General features: G+C 37.3%; 1 protein-coding gene across 2 annotated transcripts in view; it reads right to left on the bottom strand.

The window, feature by feature from the left end:
- Positions 1–19,407, bottom strand: part of EPYC (epiphycan) — a 49,502-nt gene that overhangs the window by 10,035 nt on the left and 20,060 nt on the right. For both annotated transcript variants that reach the window (XM_017868348.1, XM_017868349.1), the window contains exons 3-6: positions 8,337–8,511; positions 3,019–3,177; positions 2,007–2,209; positions 277–372 (exon numbers count right to left, since the gene is read on the bottom strand). In XM_017868348.1, the coding sequence (XP_017723837.1) occupies positions 277–372; positions 2,007–2,209; positions 3,019–3,177; positions 8,337–8,511 (633 nt within the window). The remainder of the gene's footprint in view (positions 1–276; positions 373–2,006; positions 2,210–3,018; positions 3,178–8,336; positions 8,512–19,407) is intronic.

Raw genomic sequence — 19,407 nt, forward strand, 5'->3', positions numbered from 1 at the left:
TCCTGAAGAGATTTGTGTACCAAAAGGGTGTATTTTGCCTCGGAAAATAAGGAAAAGAGTAAAGTTATCAGAATTCAATTAGAATAGATAGAGTTATGAATGTATAAAGATAGCTTTATATTCAGATAAAGAGAGAACAAATGAGAAAAGAGAAAAAGAAGAAAAGTTGTCACGGTGTGTCAACGTGCCATTACAGACAAACTGTTGTGTCCTGATGTCCTTCTTGGCTTTGCTTTCTCTGAAGCTCTTGGACACACCTTACTGGTAGACTCCTACCTGGAGGTGAAGAGCTCGTAGATTTTCTGGCAGTGGCAGAGGGATGTGGTCCAAGTTGTTATCAGTGAGGTACAGATGATGGAGATCGTACATGTCCTGTAAACATTCCAAATGTGCGAACTCAATAAAAACTCGAGGTGCCACAGTTGTGTTTCCCATTCCCTCTCTATGCAAATATTTGTAAAATAACATGTTCCAGTTCAGGTCTTGTTTTGTAAAGTTGAGGCAGCTTAGTTTTCTGAGTTACTAGACAATTCAAATGAGTTTTGGAAAAACGGGCTGCAAGCAAATATTTCTTCATGAAAATACAATTACGTTTCTCAGTCTCTAGGAAGAAACATGTTTTGTTCAGTCTAACTTTCTCAATTTAAGAAAGGCTGCTTCCTCTTATGAAAGACATTGTGCAGTGGGATTTTGAGGATTTTGATGAGACATAGCAAGCATTTCCTTTATTTTATAGGCATGGAAACAAATAGTTCCTCCCCAACAATGGCCTGGTAGCCCAAGTAGCAGGAAAGGGGCAGCCTAGCAAGACAGAAAACATTTAGACAATAGCTGTTCTACTGTAGCCAAACACCCTAGAATAAACTGTGACTGATCGCCACCTGTGCCAACAGAGGCAGAGTGGGCAGACCAAACTATGACCCTTGCCTGGCTATAGTGAGATGCCCTAACTCCTGTAGCTACCATTGATGGTATCATAGGAGGCCTAGTAGAGAGACAGGGCATTCACCACCACCCAGTGGTAATGAGGCCACACTATCCCCTGTGCCATCCCTGAGAATAATGTGGTATTATTATACTCTCTCTAAAGAGTATTTTAAAATTATGTGTTCAATGTGCACTGAGAGGGGCTGCTTGAATGCCCTAAGAGGGGGCAAGAAAGCCAGTTCGTTGCTGTTCTCAGACCCTATGCTGTTTTTCCAAGCAAGTCGTCTAGCCCCAAACCTGCTTGCTTCACTTAGAAAACAAAAGCTCTAAGGTTAACTGAATCCATCCTCTTTATGAGGTCATTTAGTAGCCTGCTGTCTTCAAGACATTGCCCATTTCCTGCCAAGTAGCTATCCTTTTAGCCAGATAGTCTTTCTGAGTGGAGGGTCTGATCAATACAGATTCTCTGGCTTGCACCACTTCCAGGTGCTCCTGTAGACAGTGCTTCAGGTAGCCACCAACTTCTTATTCTAGCCCTGCTTTCTGTTCTTGGTGCTTGATCACCCTCACAATGTACCAGAATATAGTATTTCTCAAAAGCATGATAGATGCAGTTGATAAGTTTATTTTGAAAGTTAAAAGTCTCACTAAATTAAATCCCCTTATAGAAGTTGAGCATAGTGGCTCACACCTATAATCCCAGTACTTTGGGAGGTCGAAGCGGGAGGATCACTGGAGCCCAGGAGTTTGAGACCAGCCTGGGAAATATGACGAAACCATGTCTCTACAAAAATATACAAAATTTAGCCAGGCATGGTGACACGTGTCTTGTAGTCCCAGTTACTGGGGAGGCTGAGGTAGGAGGATCATCTGAGGCCAGGGAGGTTGAAGCTGCAGTGGGCCGTGATCGTACCACTCGCTCAAGCCTGAGTGACAGAGTGAGACCATATCTCAATAAATAAATAAATAAATAAATAAATAAATAAATAAATAAATTTCCCCATACGAATAAAAAGGCTAGTCAATGACAGCAAATAAAATTGGAAGATAAAAGTCTGCACATCAAACTTAAAACTTACTTTAAATGCTTCTTGCTTTATCCCTTTCCTTCCAAGTCTATTGTTGCTAATATCAATAAATGTCAAAGTGGTTGGCAATTCTGGGAGCTGCCTTATTTTGTTGTCACGCAGGACAAGCTCTCGAAGTTGAGGCAGTTTTCGGAATGCATCTTCATCAATCTCAGATATTAAATTTGATGTCAGATCAATCCTTCTTAAATCACCTAGAAGAAAACAAGGAAGTAGTTAAATATTCTTGTTTTGCTCGCACAAAAATATAAATGTGATTTTCCTTTATTTTGCAAATATAAATATCAATTTAGCAATGCACAGTTAATGAAATGATTATCCTTCTTTTTATAAAAATTATTTCCCCAAATACTATTCATATTTATGTACTTAGGAGTATAACTTTAGCAAAGAAATTGGTATACCACATTTAAAATAACTGGTCTTTCTCCATAATCTTCATAAAGTTTGTCTGGATTTTGTCACTTAAAATGTTTCCTTCAGTGATAAACAGTGTTGTGTTTTCTAACAGTCAAAGATACAGGCATTAGAAAGAAATCTTCAAATGATTAAAACATTTTATGACACATACCAAAATTCTTTAAGTTGGCAACAACTATAAAGCCAGAATTCAGGGTTGCATTCATCCATCATAAAGCAACTATGCTTTAGTGGAAGTTTATTTTTAAAAAGCCAACTCCTCATAAATATGACCATGATATTTTACTTATAAGAACATGATAAAACATTCCAGCATGTAAAATATAATTGTTTATCATGCATATTTAGTTTAAATTGTTCATTTGAAAACATCACCTATGTGGTTTTGAAATGACCATTGCTTGTTTGTTGTTTTTTCTTATAATTATTAAAGCAAATTGTCAAATTTTTAAATAACAAAACACTATTGATTCATGAACCAAGCTTTGGCATTCAAGCTGCATTCTCAGTGCTAACATTTGACAGTGTAAAAATTTTAGGGAATTCTGTAAAGCAGTAAGGCTGTTACTGCTGTCATCCATACTTAGGCTTGCAAAGTCATTTTTGTTGATCTTTTTAATTCTGTTAAAGCGGGAATAGAAATAAGCGGTGTTCTTGGGCAGCGGAGGAATAGCATCAAGTTCATGGTCATCACAGTACACGGTGGTACTTATACAAGTACACAGAAGACATGTTGGAAAGTCTAAAAGATAAAGGAAAATGAAATTATTTGTAACTACCAAATCAATTTCTAAGAAATAATGTGGAATGTTTGATAAGCAAGATTAGACTCTCCCACTAACCAAGTAGATTTTATATTTTCTCATAATGTTTTCTGTAAATAGAATATTCAAGTCAAACATACCAATTAAAATTGTCTCAACAGGCCAGGCGCGGTGGCTCAAGCCTGTAATCCCAGCACTTTGGGAGGCCGAGACGGGCGGATCACGAGGTCAGGAGATCGAGACCATCCTGGCTAACACGGTGAAACCCCGTCTCTACTAAAAAATACAAAAAACTAGCCAGGCGAGGTGGCGGGCGCCTGTAGTCCCAGCTACTCCGGAGGCTGAGGCAGGAGAATGGCATGAACCCGGGAGGCGGAGCTTGCAGTGAGCTGAGAACCGGCCCCTGCCCTCCAGCCTGGGGAACAGAGCAAGACTCCGTCTAAAAAAAAAAAAAAAGGAAAAAAAAAATAGTCTCAACAATTAGTATATTCAATGTAACATTTTAAAAATAATTTAAAATTACTGAGTACTTTTCTATTTATTAGAAATTCTATATTCAAAATTTAAACATTATTGTGCTTTTCATAAAGTTAAAATATCACACGTAATATTTTCATTCAGTCTTTGGCTTAATAGTGAAACATCTCACTGAAAAAACACCTGCTTCAAGAAAAATAAAAGATAATAATTATTAATATTCAGTTGTTCAATACATATTATTGAATCCTTTCTATGTAAATGGCACCATGCTAGCTGGTGAAACGGTGAGCACAAAGAGACACAGTTGTGTTTTATGATCTGCTATGTGAAATGAATGTTAATCACACAAATAAAATTATGAATGTGATAAGTGTCATGAAGTGTCATCTGAACATAACATAGGGGGATTTGACCTAGTCTGGAAGTCATGGAAGGCAATTCTGAAGTGAAAGCTGAGCTGAGATCAGCAGAAGAGGAATAATTGACTATGCAGGTAGGAAGGGAATAGTATGCCAGGCAAAGGAAGCAGCATGTGCCTTCACTTTGGAGGGACGGAAAGATAGTCTATATGGTGGAAACTCAGAGAGCATTGAAATGTATGGGGCATAACATGCAGGGGCCTTGCAGGCTGTGCTACAGCTTTTGTTTATTCCCATAAGGATGGACAGAGGTATCATACGATGCAGTTTGCATGGTAAGAGTTAAGTCTGCTGGAAGGTGTAATGGAAGACTGAAGCAGGGCAACTGGAAAAAGTGGAAGTGAATCATAGTGTAGACAAAAGATGGTTTTAGACCAAAGAGTTTTAAGGGAAAGGAAATAATCAACAACCTAAGCCTCCAGAGATGTCAGGTAAGTTAAGGACTGAAAAATGTTCTTGGATTAGTTATTGCAATGGTTATCAGAGAGTTACAAGATATGCAAAGTGAGGGAGCTGAAAGCCAGATTACAGTCCATTAAGGGAGAAGTTGGAAGTAAGGGAAAAGTTGCCACAAATGTAGAAAATGCAGAGAGGTTTGTGAAGAGCAAGGGATGAGACATAGTGATAAGTATAATAAAATATGCTTGTGGTTTGTATGATGAAGGGGGTGATTAACGTGGAAGATATTTGGAGAAAACGATCCAGAGGAGGTGAAGTTGAATATAAAAAGGATCATGAGAGGACAATAGGAAATAGAACTCAAAGAACATGGAAGGATTTTCATCCCACGTGTGGAAGGACAGAGGTCTTTGTTGTACTAGAAGGAGAGGGAGATAGAAGAGCACATTGATATAGATGTAGGTAGATTATTTGTCTGGAAACAGAAACACCAAGGATCTGCTGACTGAGAAATTGCATTTTCTTTGTGAAGTAGGAAGTTAAGTTATCTGACAGGCTTGAGGAGTCTAGGGATGAGGTAAATAAGGGTTGTAAGATGTGAAATGAATGGAGAAAGTGAAATCTCCATGACATAAAGTAGAAGAGAAAAGTGGTGGAAGAAATGTCCTGAAATTGCTCAGTGATCAATTTGTCTTAGTTTACCTGAGACTTCCCAGTTTATAACATTCAAAGACACTTGCTTTGGGAACTCCTCACACCCAGACGCACCAGGAGATTTGATCACCCTAGTTAAAAGGTCCATTTGTGGTTTGTAATCATGAACTGATAATGTACCTATTAAAGTCTTATTACTATCATTAAATACAAAAGTCATTTCCATTTTAAGAATGGAAAGCCAGGAAAAAATGTTTAAGTGGGAGCTGTAAAATATTTAATATGTGCTAATTTCTCCAATCATTATAAATTAATATTTTATACTCATCATAAAAATTTTAAGAGTTAAGACATTTGATTCTTCTATATATTTATCACCTTGATAATTAAGCAACGATTGCTTAGGGTAATTTTTACATATTCACAGTAGTTATAATTTAATTCTAAGTTTTCTACACCTAACTCAAGGCTACATTATATGGTTTTAGAATGTCATTTTAGAAATTTGTTTTAGTAGTAGAAATATGGTATTTTATTTTACTATTCTAAATATTTCTAAACTATTTAATTTTGATGAATGTGTGCTTCTTCTTTGAAATTAAAATGTGAGTTTGAGTTTTTAACTTTATTATTTATCCTCAGAGTACTTTAGAGACAAAAATTTTCTTTAAAAGTCTTAGTTTTTTTTATGTTTCTAAATTGACATTAGTGAAGCATTACTTGACTCAAGCTTTTGAAAGGATTGGGCATTCTGCTTCTCTGTTGTTTCTGGCTCAGCTGAGAGATCCAGAGTACGGGTATCAATACCAGGTTGGTCAACTTTTGAAGGATCTGAAATCACTTAAACATAAGTAATGTTCCAGGGATATTTAATTTTCCTATTTTGAGTGCTTTATGCTGGATACTTACATTTCCTTCTCATTATGTCTTTTCCTTTTTCTACTTGCACGGTGTTCTACTACACAGAAATTTAACTACACAGAAAGAATATAATATATTCATTAATGACACTGACAAGATTTATTGGTCTATGTTGCATTCCACATATCACCTCTGCGATACTGTACACATTTTATAGGGTGTTGGAGTTTTAGTTTTCTTATTTTTAAAAATGGGTAATCAGTGTCCAATATATAGTGTTATGACTCTTCCAAAAGTTAATGTAGATAAAACAATTCAAGTGTCTGGCATATAGAAGGCATTGGATGAAAGGGCAACTTTTCATATTACTTATTGAAGAATAGCTAAACCTCAAAGAAGCAAAGAGTAAAATGGTCGCTACCAGAGCCTCAGGAAATGGGGAGTTGTTCAAGGGGTATAAAATTTCAGTTATATAGGATGAATAAGTACTAGAGGTCTGCTATACCGTAGTATTCCTAGTTAATAATAGTGTATTGTACACTAAAAATGTTAAGAGAGAAAACAGTGCATGAATTCCTTTATCAATATTAGAATTTTCGTAACTAACACTATGTTTACTATGGGCCAGTAACTACATGTATTCATTTAATCCTGACAGCATCTCTATAAGGTAAGTTCTATTATTTATTATCCCATGTGTTTTTAGATGAGAAAACTAAGGCACAAAAATATTGAATGCCTTGCTCAAGACTATAAAAACCCAACAAGTCACAGTGCTGGGATTTGAATACATACATTTTGCCTCCTCTGTCTCTCCAAGAAACTCTCACTTTTGATTCCTGTTCTTTGCTTTTAGTCTTGCTTTAGGTAATATTGCTCCTCCCACTCTTTTTGTCTCCCAGTGTGTTCTGGACAGACTTTTCTCATAAGACTTGTAATACAGTGATACAGTTTGGCTGTGTCCCCACCCAAATCTCATCTTGAATTGTAGCTCCCATAATTCCCACATGTTGTGGGAAGGACCTGGTTAGAGATAACTGAATCATGGGGGCAGCTTCCTTCATACTGTTCTCGTGGTAGTAAGTCTCACAAGATCTGATGGTTTTATAAGGCGTTTCGCCTTTCACTTGGCTCTCTTTCTCTCTTTCCTGCTGCCATGTAAAATATGCCTTTTGCCTTTCACCAAGATTTTGGGGCCTCCCCAGCCACGTGGAATTGGGAATTCATCAAAACTTTTTTTCTCTGTAAATTACCCAATCTTGGATATGTCTTTATCAGCAGTGTGAACATGGATTAATACATACAGTATTGCCTCTAAATTTGTTTGTATGTCTATCTTCCTGTGCTAGGCAGAAATATTTATGAAAACAGTGGTTACTTAAAGCTTTGTGTCTACAGAACTTGGAATACAGAGACACTATACTCACTCAACTCTTGCAGTGGGAACTCTCCTTACTTTTTTTCTATACTCCCTAACTATGCCATTCTCTGTATATGTAAAAGTATTCCAGCGTGAGTCCTCTTGAGTACCCCCAAGGTTGACAGTGACACGTTCAAGCAAGAAATATAGACATATAATAGAATCACATGTAGCACCAAGAATTCCTTCTCATTAACTAAAAGACCCTGGTTTCAGCTGCAGGCCATGCAACATAGTGTCTGATATTGTGCAATACTTTCCTCTCTCTGTTGCTTCTTAGGAGTGAGTGGGAAGAAGCCTGTTTTTAAATAAATAAACAGCCAAGAATCTGAACAGGCTGGCTTCAAACCCACCATGTAACAGCTTTGTGATATCTGGCAAGTTACTATCCCTTTGAATTATAGTTTTCTCCATGATAATGAAAAGAGTAATATTAACACTCTCACAGGGAGGTTTTAATAATCCAATGAGATAATGTGAAGTGCTGAGCATATGGGCCACAGATAGTATATGCTCAATTAGTGCAAAATATTACTATTACCATCATCTTCATCCTCGTCATCTCTTATCCCCTTGAAATGCTGTGGCCTGATCTCAGAGGCAAAGATTTTTTCCTGCTTATCAAATACTCTCTGTTCTACAAATACATTCCACCACACAGGTTTCCAGTAATGATGTACAACATTTTCATCCTAAATCTTTGGTTATTTGATCATTTTAACGAGACCAAAGCTGAATTATTAAAACTGCTTTATATTTGAATGTAAAATCTATGTATAAATCTACTTCAAACCTGGCCTATTCCAAAACTTTTTTCTTGGGTCATGTCATGTGGTTTCTCTGTAGAGTTGAAGCTTTGCAGTTAATGTGGACTCAGTTGTAATTCTGCTTTGATGTATCTGACCTTCATTTGTGTGTGGCCCCAGAACCCCTGTGAATTCAGGCTCCTGCGGGGAAGAGCCATCAATCAGCCTGGGAGTGGATTCTTCCTCCTCTTCCTCTTCCTGGGCCTCCTCAGGCTGTGGGGGTGGAGTGAGGAGCTCTCGGTTCCCTGAAGGCATCACTGTGGCTATTTCAATCTGAAAAAAAAAAGAGAGAGAGAATTTCTTCAGGCAAACTTCTCAGTCATTCTGTGTGGCAGTGACACAAATTTAAAATGTACCCATCTTTGCCACAAGAGGACACTCATGTTCTAACAATGTGACCATCCTGCGTGCTTGGAGGAACACACATGGTTCTAGTAACTGTGGTTGTTTTTAATTAGTTTTGTTTCTCACGTCTTAGAAGTTGTTTCCAATGCCTCCTTTTTTTTTTTTTTTTGTTCTTTTGTTCTTTAACATTTTTTTTGTTTGTTCATTTCATAATTTTTAAAAAAAGCTCATTTATTGTTTTCTAATAATAAGTAGCATTACAAGAGTGCATCAATGTTGTGAAAGCTTCACATTAATTCAGAAGTGTACAGAGTAACATTGAAGTCTCCATCACCATTCAGCCCTCATTCTACTCCCCTTGAAGGTAATAACTGAGCAGAAATTGATACATATTTTCCTGTCCTTTCAATCCTTGATTTCCTAGGTTCAAATATTCTGTTCCTTACCAATGACTTATACTTTCTCTAATGGCATTTTACTGAAAAGTATGCTTTATACTAAAATAAAATATATAGTGACATAAAAATTATGATTTGATTATGATATGCCATTTCTCATGTGTTTTCAATATTATTAAAATAGCAAATATTCCAATGATATCTAGATATGTTAAAACTGACTTTTTGAGAGCTTTGACATGAGGAGGCAGTTATAAAATCACAAAATTATTCAAAGATTATTTTTTATGTATTGTATTTTAGATTATACCTATTTTGCTCTTATCTAACTTGTACATTGTAAGTAATGGTGTCATTGCTTTTAAGAATACTGTTTGCATTTAGGAGAAACCTTCCTTTCAGATTTCTTCCCTTGTCTGAATGTGTATTTCTTTGTGGTACTTAGTAAATATCTACTTCTCTGATGGCCTTGTAATCTTGGGTTGAAAATTTGCCCCAGGCAATTGGGATGGCGACATCCAGGACTCACCCTTTGTGGCCCAGTGTCCTTGTGGTATCCCCAGAAATCCCAGATTTTCCCTTAACCACACCAATATGGCCTTTTGGTTTTTTCCACTCTTTATTTGCTTTCATTAAATAAGTAAGGAAACACATAAATTATTTCTGTATTACTTAATAACAAATGGTGTGCAAACTATTCCTTTCATCTATAACACAGGTATATTTTCAGACCAAATATTTTCTAGATGTTTGAATAACCAAAAAATTTTAAAGATACACTTATGATTTGATATCATTTTTAATATATTTAAATGCATTGCAAATCACAAATGAAAATTATTCTTTTTAAGAAACACTAAACTTTATTTTATCAGTTTATATTTCTGAATTGTGCATCCTTCTGTGCTTCCTTAGTCTCTCTATTTCAGCTTTTTCTGTGCTGTATTACATTGGTTCCATTTGTTTTCTGCATATCCAAGCCTGCTGGATGGTAAAGTATGTCATCTCTTTTATCTGTGTACCTCTAGGCTGTTAAGCATAATAGGCAATCAGCAAGTACTTATTGAAGTATAATTTTTCAAACTTTCCTTGTCCAAAATATATCTAATTCACAGCTCTACGTTTAGAGATTTTCTGAGACGAATCAGTGAATGTGCTAATACTTACTTTAAATTATTTAAAGCATGAAATCAAAACAAAAACAGATTATACTGTCTTTGAGACATTAGGGAGCAATACATGAAGATATAATAAAGCTTGGCCAGAAAACTCCAGCTGAGAAGATTGGGCACATTTTCTTACACAGAAAGACATAAGGTTTCCATCTGTAGGTCAGAATGAGGCAGATTCAGAAGGAATGGATTTGTAGAGAGACCAAAAGGAGGCTCCAGGAAGAGCGGAAATTGAGACAGATGTTTCATGGAATGGAGGCAGCCTAAAGGGAGAAACAAATTCCAGACACGTTGCCTTGAATCTTAGCTTTGTAAGAAAATGTTTGCACATACTTTTACAGATAATTGTTTTCCACTGATTTGATGTGAAGCTGTAAGATCTCACTTGTCATCCAATACAATGAGGCAAAACAGCTTTTGTGTTTATCAAAATTGTTTTGTTCATGCTTCCTTGCTAACAAAACGTAAATGCAATACAACTTTGAAAACCAAGAAAAAGGAAGGCCTTTTCACGTCAGCAAAATTGCGGAACCTCAAAGTACTGTGCCTGGAGAGACTTTTGTTTTGTAGGCACATTTATTTTCACTATTAAATAGAAGTGATTTAGGCATCTTTTCCCCCTCTTCAACAATCTTCATACTGTGATATGAAGTTGTGAGGCAATGCATACAAAAAAGAAAAAAAAAAAAAGAGTCCAGGGAAACAAGACCACCTGGCCTTCCGTGTGGTAGACTTGTATGCTTATGTTGCAGAAAACTAAATTTGAACATAAACACAAATGACCAAAAAAAAGAAAATCCCTGCCCTTTTTCTCAAGCTACAATTGGTAACACTTGAATGCAAACATAATTGAGCCTCTTCTACAAATATTCATATATTCTTTCAGTGTTTTCCTCTATTCTTTTTTCTTTGGCTGCTTGTTTTACTCTGAATTACTTCTTCCTGTTTTAACTTTTTAATTTGTTCATTATATTTCCCTAAAGTTTAAAAATATAATACAAATGGTCATTACTACATATGACTTTGATTTCAGTCAAAGTCACTGCACTTGTATGTCTTCTTAACATAGTACCAGCAGGGTACATCTTTGAGTTGACAGTTTGCAGTAAGTTATCTATTTTTATTTTCTTGTGTACCTGGTCTTAGAACTGTAGATAACTTATATTATGGTAGCTTTTGCTTAGGGAGTAAATTCTGCATCCACAAAACAGTACATCTATTCCAGAGATGACAAATGGATAGTTCACAGTGACCTAGGCTGCGTGAGATATCAGCAGATGTCAGTATGAAGAGATAACTACCAAGAGAGAAGTCCTTAAGCCTGTCCCAGTCTCTGCACCCTGCACAGCCGTGACTCCATGTAAGCAATGTATCACCTCAACCCAATCTCAGGGTAAAAGCGGTTCAAGTGACCCTGAAGTGTCTCAGACTAAGTTTCTGCTCCCTGGAGAAATAAAGACTCTCCATAGAAAATAATCCAATTACATTTATTGTTTCAGATTGAACTGAGACTTTTACTAGCAATGTCTGTGTTATTATTAAAAATATGACAAAAGATTAAAAGCTTTCATTTTCTAATAATCACCATTGTTGTCCACAGAAGATTATCTCTATAAAAACATTCAGAACCATTTTAAGTGACAATAAGATTTGGTTAACAATGATTTTGATGAAATTCATTTGCCCCTTAGCAAAAAGTGCATCTATATGATCTATATAATTATATTGCTGCCACTGAGCCTACTTTTTTGTCTTAATTTTAGAGTAAAATATGAAAACTGGTGTGTTCAGAAACAGCAATCATACATCTTCCTGATTGCTTCATTATCCACTGAGTCCTTTTAGTATAGATTTCTTGTTGAACATGTAAATTATACCTGTTTATGGGGATCATAAACCATTTGCTGCCATTCAACATTGTGTTTGAGTTAATAAAACTCGTTTTTTGTATTGTAATTTTTTAAATTTTAATCTACAGCTAAGTTTCTAATAAGGAAATCAATGATAATGTAATATACATGTTATGGAAAAAATGCTGTTAAGGAATTCAGATAAACCAGATTTGATTCCTACCTTTATGAATGAATAAAAGAATCACCAGGTGAACGTGTGAATTTGTAAATGATGGAAGGTTTGCCAATCTTTATAATTATCTAAAATGTCTATGTCAAACATTATGTTTAAGTTATGATCAACTGTTCATTTGATTTGTCAATACTGTTTTCTAAACATCTATCAATATCATTACTTTTGTTCCCTATCTGCCATCATCACCATTATCTAAATTACTATCCTTTCTTAGCTGGAATACAGCAATAGACTACTTATATAAAGTTAGGTTGTCCTCTAGTGTAGATGTACTAAGAATGGACTCTTTTAAAAACAACTTTATGGAGATACAATTCATATACAGTTCATCCATTTAAAGTATATAGTCCAATGTTTTTTTAGTAACAGTTATGCAACTATCACCCAATCAATTTTATAGCATTTTCATCACCCAGAAAAAAAACTCTGCAACCATTAACAGCCATTTCCAACTTCTCTCTTCTCATCCTCTCTCCTTCCCCACTCCAACCTCCTGGCCCCAGGCAATCACTTACCAACTTTCTATGGTTGTACTTTTGCCTAATCTGTTTCCATATTTGCCTATTCTGGACTTTTCTTTTCCCTCCTCTTTAACTGTAATTATGTATCTTCCAACCAACATTTCCCCATTTCCCTCTTTTCCCTAACTACCTAAGCCTCTGGTAACCACCGTTCCACTCTATCCTAGGGAATTAACTATTTTAGATTCCACATCACTGAGATCATATGGTATTTATCTTTCTATGCCTTGCTTATTTCATCTAACATAGTATTCTCCAAGTTCATCCATGCTATCTCAAGTTCATCCTTGCTAACTCAAGACAGGAGTTCATTCTTTTCATGTCTGGATAGTATTCCATTGTTTATATAAACCATATTGTATTTATCCATCCATCCATTGATGGACACTGAGGTTTATTCCTTGTCTTGGTCTTTGTGAGTAGTGCTGCAATAAACATGGGAATACAGATATATCTTTAACATACTGATACATTTCTTTTGAATATATACCCAGTAGTGGGCTTGCTGTATCTTATAGTAGTTCTATTTGTAATTTTTTAAGGAATCTTCACACTGTTTTTCATAGTGGTTGTACTGATTTACATTTCCAACAACAGTATGCAAGAGTTCCCTTTTCTCCACAAACTCACCCACACATTTTATCTTTTAGTAGCCATGTAGTCAATGTGAGATACGCATTCTTCATCTCCGGAATAGACGTACTGTTTCATGGACACATAATATACTCCCTAAGCAAAGGTTACCATGAGATAAGTTATCTACAGTTCTAACTGCTAACAGTTCTAATATCGTCAAGCAGTGAGTACCATTGGACGCTTTCACTTGCTATTCTGTCCTATTTTTCCTTAGAATTCGGGAGCTAAACACCGGGCACCTGTCAGACAGTTAAAAGCAACTAGCATGACTGCCAGACTAAAGACATGGGTGTCAGGCTTTCTGTGAAAGGGCTCTCTAACAACCCCCAACTCTTCAGAGTTGGGAGCATTGGTTTGCCTGGAACCAGCTTCTGCTTTTCCTGTACTTACAGACTGAGCTGATGGTTGACAGAGAGGAAAGCCATTCAACTCCGGTGTCCTGACAAAAGCATCATTCTGATACCAAAGTCTGGCAGAGACACAACAACAACAACAAAAAAATAGAATTTTAGACCAATATCCCTGAAGAACATCAACGCAAAAAATCCTCAATAAAATAAAATACTAGCAGACCGAATCCAGCATGCACATCAAAAAGCTTATCCCACCATGATCAATGTGGGCTTCCATCCCTGGGATGCAAGGTGGCTCAGCATATGCAAATCAACAACATAATCCAGCATAAAAACAGAACCCAAAGTACAAAAACCACATGATTATCTCAATAGATTGCAGAAAAAGGCCTTTGACAAAATTCAATAGCCCTTCATGCTAAAAATCTCTAATAAATTTCAGTTATTGATGAACATATCTCAAAAATAATAAGAACTATTTATGACAAACCCAAAACAGCAATATCATACTGAATGTGCAAAAACTGAAACATTCCCACCTTGAAAACTGGCACAAGACCAGGGATGCCCTCCTCCTCACCACTCCTATTCAACATAGTGTTGGAAGTTCTGGCCAGAGCAATCAGGCAAGAGAAAGAAATAAATGGTATTCCACATTAGGAAAAGACGTAAGTCAAATTGTCCCCATGTTTTGGCAGGTGAGCATGATTGACTATATTAGAAAACCGCCATTGTGTCAGCCCAAAATCTCCTTAAGGCTTGATAACAACTTCAGGCAAAGTCTGCCATATACAAGAATGCAATGTGCAAAAATCACCGAGCAATTGGTTATAACACGGCCATAACAGAACAAAACAGAGAGCCAAATCATGCATGAAGCTCGCCATTTACACAATTGGGCTTCAAAGAGAATAAAATACGCTAGGAATCCAACTTACAAGGGATGTGAAAGGGACCACTTTTCAAGGAGAACTACAAACGCAGCTGCTCAAATGAAATAAAAGAGGAATAGGCAAACCAAATAGAAGAACATTCGCATGGCTTATGGCATATGGAAGAATCAATATCCGTGAAAATGGTCATATTGCGCCAAGATAATTTATAGATTCAATGGCCATCCCCATTTAAGCTACCAAGTGACCTTTCTTCCACCAGAATTGGGGAAAAAAAAATACTTTAAAGTTTAATATGGAAAAAAAAGAGGCCCGCATTGCAAGACAGTCCTAAACCAAAAAGAACAAAGGCTGGAGGCATCATGGGCTACCTGACTTCAAATATACTAGCGAGGCTACAGTAAGCCAAAAACAGCATATATTCGTAACTAAAACAGATATATTAGCGACCAATGAGACAGAAACAGAGGGCCCTCATAAAATAGTAGCAGCATCAAGTCTACAACTATCTGATCATTTGACACACCTGACAAAAACAAGAAATGGGGAATGGATTTCTCTATCTTTAATAAAATGTTGGCTAAGAAAACCCTGGCTAGGCCATAAGTAGTAACGCCTGAAACTGATCCCTTCCTTAGACCTTACACAAAAAAATTAATTCAAGATGCTTCAGAGACTTAAAATGTTAGACATAAAACCATAAAAAACCCTAGAAGAAAACCTAGGTAATACCATTCAGGAACATAGGCATGGAAAGGACTTGCACATCTAAAAACACCAAAAGCAATGGCAAGCAAGAGCCAAACTAGAGCAAATGGGATCTAATTAAACCTAAAGAGGCTTCCTGCACAGAAAAGAAACTACGCATCAGAGTGAACAGGCAACCACTGGGCAGAATGGGAAAAAATTTTTTCAATCTACTCCATCTGACAAAGGGCCTTAACATCCAGAAGCAATAGCAAAGAACTCAAACCAAATTTAGCAAGAAAAAAAAGCCAACCCCCATCAAAAGTGACAAAGGATATGATACAGACACTTCTCAAAGAAGACATTTATGCAGCCCAACAGACAGCATGAAAAAATGCTCCATCATGCACCTAGTCATCAGAGAAATGCAATCCAAAACCACAATGAGATACCGCATCTCACAGCCAGTTAGAATGGTGATCATTAAAAAGTCAGTAAACAACAGGAGTGGCTGGAGAGGATGTGGAGAAAGAGGAACACTTTTACACTGTTGAGTGGGCTGTAAATAGGTTCAACCAATTGTGGAAGACAGTGTGGCAATTCCTGCAAGGATCTAGAACTAGAAATATCCATTTTGACCGCAGCCATCCCATTATCTGGGGGATATACCCAAAGGATTATAAATCATGATGCTATAAACACACATGCACACATATGTTTATTGTGGCACTATTACAATAGCAAAGACTTGGAACCAACCAAATGTTCATCAATGACAGAACAGGATTAAGAAATGTGTTCACATATAGCACCATGGAATATTATGGCACCCATAAAAAAGGATGAGTTCGTGTCGCTTTGTGGGGAACAATGGATGCAGGCTGAAACCATCATGTCCTCAGCAAACCTATCACAAGAACAGAAAACCAAACCACCACATGTTCTCACTCATAGGTGGGAACTGAAAGCACCTTGGACCAGGCAGGAAGGGGGAACATCATACACCAGGGCCCTATTGGAGGTGGGGGAAGAGGGGTGAAAGATAGGGCAATTAGGAGATATACCTAAGTAAATGAGTTAATGGGTGCGCACAGCCCAACATGGCACGTGTAATACATATGTAAAAAACCTTGCCACATTGTATAAAAGTACAGCAGTGTACCCTTAGAACATAAAGTTAAATTAAAAAAAATAAAATAAAATGTTGTTGACTGGCTGCAGCCATGAGTGGAAGCTCTCAAAGTTAATGTCGGCCGCAAGCAAGACTACCCATCTATGCCTGACCCCTTGGCTCCTGAGTCTCTAATGGGCCTGTCAGACCCACAACCTTCCTCCCACCTCTCTTCTGCTGAGGCTAGTCCCTGCTTTCTAAAAATCACTCCTTGTCTCTAGTAGCTTTTCTAGTTTTTCCTATAAAAGAATGATTTCTAGTATAAATTTTTGGGACTCTGTTCCTTTCTTTAGGCACCCAGACTCACTAATCAGAAATGACAAAATTTTTACCAAAGCCGCCATTGTGGGGGTAAGGCTATCTGGAATTTTAGGATCCCTCTTCAGACAAAAACCCTAACAAAAGCTGTTCCTGAAGCTAGGATATGGAGAGCTCCAGAAATGATATCCTTCCTATTCATATGATGAGAAGTGAGGACAAAAGGCATCACTCTTCCAACCCTGGAAATCCCTTCCCTCCCTCAGGTTATGGCCCTCCACTTCATTTTTGGGGCATAACATCTTTATAGGACAGGGGTAAGATCCCAATACTAACAGGAAAACGCTTAGGACTCTAACAGGTTTTTGAGAATGCATTGGTAAGGACCACTAAATCCGACCTTCTTTGATCCTCTTTGTGGTCTAAGAGGAAAACTAGTGTTTCTGCTGCTGTGTCAGTGAGCACAACTGTTCTGATCAGCAGGGTCCAGGGACTGTTATAGGTTCTTGGGCAGCCAGGGTGGGGGAGACAAACAAAGCAAAACTGTGGGCGGTTTTGTCTTTCAAATGGAAAACACTCAGGCATCAACAGACTCACCCTTAAAATGCATCCTAAGCTATTGAGACCACTTTGACCCACAAACTCTGAAAAGGAGGCAGCTCATTTTTTTCTGCACTATGGCCTGGCCCCAGTATTCTCTCTCTGATGGGGAAAAATGGTCACCTGAGAGAAGTATAAATTTTAATACTATCCTGCAGCTTGACCTTTTCTGTAAGAGGGAAGGCAAATGGAGTGAAATACCTTATGTTCAAGCTTTCTTTTCATTGAAGGAGAATACGCAACTATGCAAAGCTTGCAATTTACATCTCACAGGAGGACCTCTCAGCTTACCTCCATATTCTAGCCTTCCTACAGCTCCCCTTCCTATTAATGATAAGCCTCCTCTAATCTCCCATGTCCAGAAGGAAACAAACAAAGAAATCTCCAAGAGACCACAAAAAACCCCCGGGCTGTCAGTTATGTCCCCTTCAAGCTGTAGGGGGAGGGGAATTTGGCCCAACCCAGGTACAAGTCCCCTTCTCCCTCTCTGATTTAAAGCAGATCAAAGTAGACCTGAATACGTTTTCAGATGATCCTCATAGGTGTATAGATGTCCTACAGAGTCTAGGGCAAACCTTCATCTTCACTTGGAGAGATATCATGCTATTGTTAGATCAAACCCTGGCCTTTATTGAAAAGAATGTGGCTTTGGCTGCAGCCTGAGAGTTTGGAGATACCTGGAAAGGGACAAATTCCCTACTGGTCAACAAGCCGTCCCCAGTATGGATACCCACTGGGACCTCGACTCAGATTATGGGGACTGGAGTCATAAACATCTGCTGACCTGTGTTCTGGAAGGACTAAGGAGAATTAGAAAAAAGCCCATGAATTATTCAATGATGTCCACCATAACTCAGGGAAAGGAAGAAAATCTTTCTGCCTTCCTCAAGCGACTATGCGAGGCCTTAAGAAAATATACTCCCCTGTCACCTGACTCCCTCAAGGGTCAATTGATCCTAAAAGATCAGTTTATTACCCAATCAGCCACAGATATCAGGAGAAAGCTCCAAAAGTGAACCCTGGGCCCTGAACAAGATCTGGAGGCATTATTAAACCTGGCAACATTGGTGTTGTATAATAGGGACCAGATAAACCTACACCTAGGTTTATCTTTTCTTTCTCTATAGCCTTTTTATCTCAATCACACTCCTTACAATTTTGACTTAAAACCCCAGTTTAGTCAGGGAAGGATAATGGTTTATTAATCTTTCCTTTGCCTGTATGTGCAAATGGTAAATAAAGAGAGTCCAGGAAATCCCTGAAGAAAGTAAAAACATGTATACACTGAGATCCTTATTGATTCATTGATATTTATGAGGATACTATTGTTCCTATTAGAATAGGAAAAACAAGGCATATTTTAGTGTAGATACACCTAAGGCCAGAGATAGTCACATTAAGGTCCCCATGCCAAGCAATTAAAGTTACTTTCAGTTTTTCTCATCATAGAAAAGTGATATTAAAAATGCCCAACAAGAGGAAATGATTCTTCTGAAGCCATTAGGAGCAGCTTCTTTAATCTCAACTCCAGCTGATCAGTGATGATGATATAGCTAAAGAAAAGAAAGCAAGCTAAGGAGGCGGCCTAGAAAAACTGGGTACAGAGGAGAATGGTTTGTTATTATGGTCAGCACTGTTTGGAGGAGGGAAATATTAAATTTCTTGAAAACAAACAATTCAGTCCACTAAAGAGATTATATCTGACATGGAGAAGAAAGGTTTAATTGGACCTCATCATGGGCCAGATGAAATATTCTACAATTACGAAAATAACTAGCATAAATTGTATACTCAGCCAAGTATATTTCTGCTTAAATCATCTATAAAAATGCTAAAAATTGCTCCCTTTATACAACTGGGAAATGGATAATAAAGCAAAAGTTGAAAATGTCTATATTATGGCAAGTTACATTAGTAGCTGTAACAAACCAGTCCAAAATCCCAGTGGTTTAACACAATAAAATATTCTATCTTGCTGACATGACTCCCTAATGCAGGTAAACAAGTTTATGACATTCCTCTATGTAATTACTCAGAGATCCAAATT

Source organism: Rhinopithecus bieti, unplaced genomic scaffold (genome assembly GCF_001698545.2).
Source record: "Rhinopithecus bieti isolate Rb0 unplaced genomic scaffold, ASM169854v2 scaffold_2453, whole genome shotgun sequence".
NCBI classification, from domain to species: Eukaryota; Metazoa; Chordata; class Mammalia; order Primates; family Cercopithecidae; genus Rhinopithecus; species Rhinopithecus bieti.